This window comes from Oratosquilla oratoria, chromosome 14, assembly GCF_046742065.1.
Source record: "Oratosquilla oratoria isolate Oo_2021 chromosome 14, ASM4674206v1, whole genome shotgun sequence".
In the NCBI taxonomy this organism is placed as follows: Eukaryota; Metazoa; Arthropoda; class Malacostraca; order Stomatopoda; family Squillidae; genus Oratosquilla; species Oratosquilla oratoria.
In genome coordinates this window covers 55,233,760-55,236,731 of record NC_134790.1, presented here as the reverse complement: position 1 = coordinate 55,236,731, position 2,972 = coordinate 55,233,760, and the positions used below count along the sequence as shown (strand labels likewise).

The following is a 2,972-nucleotide window of genomic DNA, read 5'->3' as shown; positions in this document are numbered from 1 at the left end:
CACACACACACACACACACACACACACACACACACACACACACACACACACACACACACACACACACACACACACACACAACTCCCCGCCCACGAGAGTTGGAGTAACGACTCGCAGCAAAGCGATACTGAAATTATTTCAGCCCTGGGTGGGATTCGAACCCGGACCGCCGTAGTGGTGGCCGCAATATATGAACTCTGAGCTCTTTTCCGGGAGGGAAATAGCTGTTGATCACAAGTCCAACACATGATCCAAGACCATGGTGAATCACACACACACACACTCGCACACACACACACACACACACACACACACACACACACACACACACACACACACACACACACACACACACACACACACACACACACACACACACACACACACACACACACGGTGGTGGCGTTTGCGGCCGCCACTACGGTGGTCCGAGTTCGAATCCCGCCTAGGGATGAAATAATTTCAGTATCGCTTTGCTGTGTGTGTGTGTGATTCACCATGGTCTTGGATCATGTGTTGAACTTGTGATCAACAGCTAGTTCCCTCTCGGAAAAGAGCTCAGAGTTCATATATGACTGATCTATGGATAATACTGTGATCTTACACGCACTCACACGCACACACACACACACATACACACACACACACACGCACACACACACACACACACACACACACACACACACACACACACACACACACACACACACACACACACACACACACACACACACACACACGCACACACACACACACACACACACACACACACACACACACACACACACACACACACACACACACACACACACACACACACACACACACACACACACAATCATATACAAAGTGTACAAAAACGCGCTGCTCCCCCCCCCCAAAAACAAAAAAAATCTGTCCGTACTGAGTCAATAGCGCTCTCCTCCCTCTCGTCTGCATGATCAGGAATGCAAGTGCCTGTAGTTTGTATGTTGAACTAATACATATGCATTTCCCCATACATTCTTTTCCTGATGACTACCACTATTTCTATTTTCTTTCTTTTCAGTATAGCTTTGTCATTTTTTCATTCCACCTTCACGATAAGGAAATGACAAATTACATTGGATTTCTTCATGCAAATAAAGTAAAATCTAATAACGTCAACTTATAGTTTTACGGCTGTCATATTCATATGGGCTCACCATGCGACTGAAAGTATGTCTACTCTACAGCGACTTAGCTGACTTTATCCATAAAGAAAAAGATGTATCCACAACGAACTGTATATGCGTACTTAGGCACTCACCCAGGACACACCCACACAAGCATGCTTATATGTATGTACATAGGGGAGGGAAAGTAAATGGGAAGAGAGAGGGGGAGCTACAGGAGGAGAGGGTTATGGAGGACGAGTTAGAGGAGGAGGAGGAGGAGGAGGGAGCACGATGACGAGGTAGAATTTCAGGAAAAGTTAAAGGAGTATGAAGAGGGGGAGAAGGTAGATAGGGATGAGGAGGATGAGAATGATGAGGATGAGGGAGGATGATGATGCGGAGGAGGAAGAGTAGGGTAAGGAGGAGGAGTAGAAGTAAAAGGGGGAGGAAGAGGGGTAGGAAGAGGAGAATGAAGATATGTGGATGAGATGAAACAATGAGGAGGGGGAAGTAAAAGTGGAGGAGGAATAAAAGAGAAAAGAAGACAAGTAGGAAGAGAGGAAGGAAAAAGAAGAAAATAAAGAGAGATAGGACAAGGAAGAGGGAAGAAGAAAAGGAGGGGAAGTAAAAGAAACAGGAGGAAGAGTATGAAGAGGCAAAGGAAAAGAAAGAATCAGAGAAGAAGTAGGACAAGGAGGGGGAAGAAGAAAAGTAGGGGAAGTAAAAGAAACAGGAGGAAGAGTAGGAAGAGGAAAAGGAAAAGAAATAATCAGAGAAGAAGTAGGACAAATAAAAAGGGGGACAAGAAAGTGGAGGAGTAAGAGGAGGAGGAGAAGTTGGGGAAGGTGGGGGAAAAGCAAATGTAAGAGCAAGATGGTATAGCAAAGGGGGCGGGAGGAGGAAAAGCAAGGGGAAGAGATGGAGGAGATGAATAGGAGATGATGAGAAGGAGGAGGAGAAAGATGAAGAGGTGAAGTAGGAGAGGAAGAGTAGAAGGAGAAAGTTGAGTGAAAGGAGAAATAGAAAGACAAAGAAGTTGAGGAATAAGAGGATTAGAGTGATGGTGTTTGGGGCTTGGAAGGCTCGTACTCGTATGTGTAATTTTGTATAATCATGAGGGAATGGCGTTTTTGAGTTGATGATTACTACATGAGTGCGTTTGAAAGTATATAACGCTTGTGAGACTGGGGCGTATTGAAGGTTAAAATTTTCAATATGCGGGGTAAGACATCTTTCTCAGTCGATGAATTATCAATGTTATTGAATAAGAGTTTTATTTGGCGTTTTGCTGATTTGGGCATGCGGGAGGAATTTTTACGGCTGTTACATTTGGAATGCATGTTGACAGCTGTGAGCAAGGAAGGAAAGGTGGAATCCTGAGGGAGTTTTGGAGTGGTTGAGCAGGTGTTGGAGCTGTTTATGTTTGGCTGTTGGAGCTCGGTCACGTGTATTTTGCTAATGGTCTGGGGGTTTCTGAATGCAATCCAGGGAGAAATGGTTTGCATAAATCATACCATTCTTAGCGGGATATATGTTGCTTCATCAAGTTCAAGCCTATGAGGATGTCAACGGGAAAGTGCACGTCGGCTACGTAGACAGTAAGTGGAATGGGTGGGCATTGATCTTTAAAGTTAATATCTAAGAAAAATAAATCCAAGGATAGAGAATGGTACACCGTCGACGTTGTCAAGTTGGATATCAGGGGGCTATAGGATGGTGACTTTCTTCGGCTCCAGTGTCTAGAAATATGGTGAGTTTGGTGTTGTTTTAGGTTGCCTTGAATACCACGGAGGATGGGGAAGTGCCCGGGGGTGTTCAGGGTAAGCACAGGTGTGG

At 45.0% G+C, this 2,972-nt stretch overlaps 1 protein-coding gene across 1 annotated transcript in view; it reads right to left on the bottom strand.

Annotated features, from left to right (window-relative positions):
* The window catches only part of LOC143032678 (uncharacterized), an 8,564-nt gene extending 6,088 nt beyond the window's left edge, over window positions 1–2,476 (bottom strand). The window contains exon 1 of the mRNA XM_076197560.1: window positions 2,455–2,476. Within this exon, the coding sequence (XP_076053675.1) occupies window positions 2,455–2,476 (22 nt within the window). The remainder of the gene's footprint in view (window positions 1–2,454) is intronic.
* Between the last annotated feature and the right edge of the window lie 496 nt (window positions 2,477–2,972).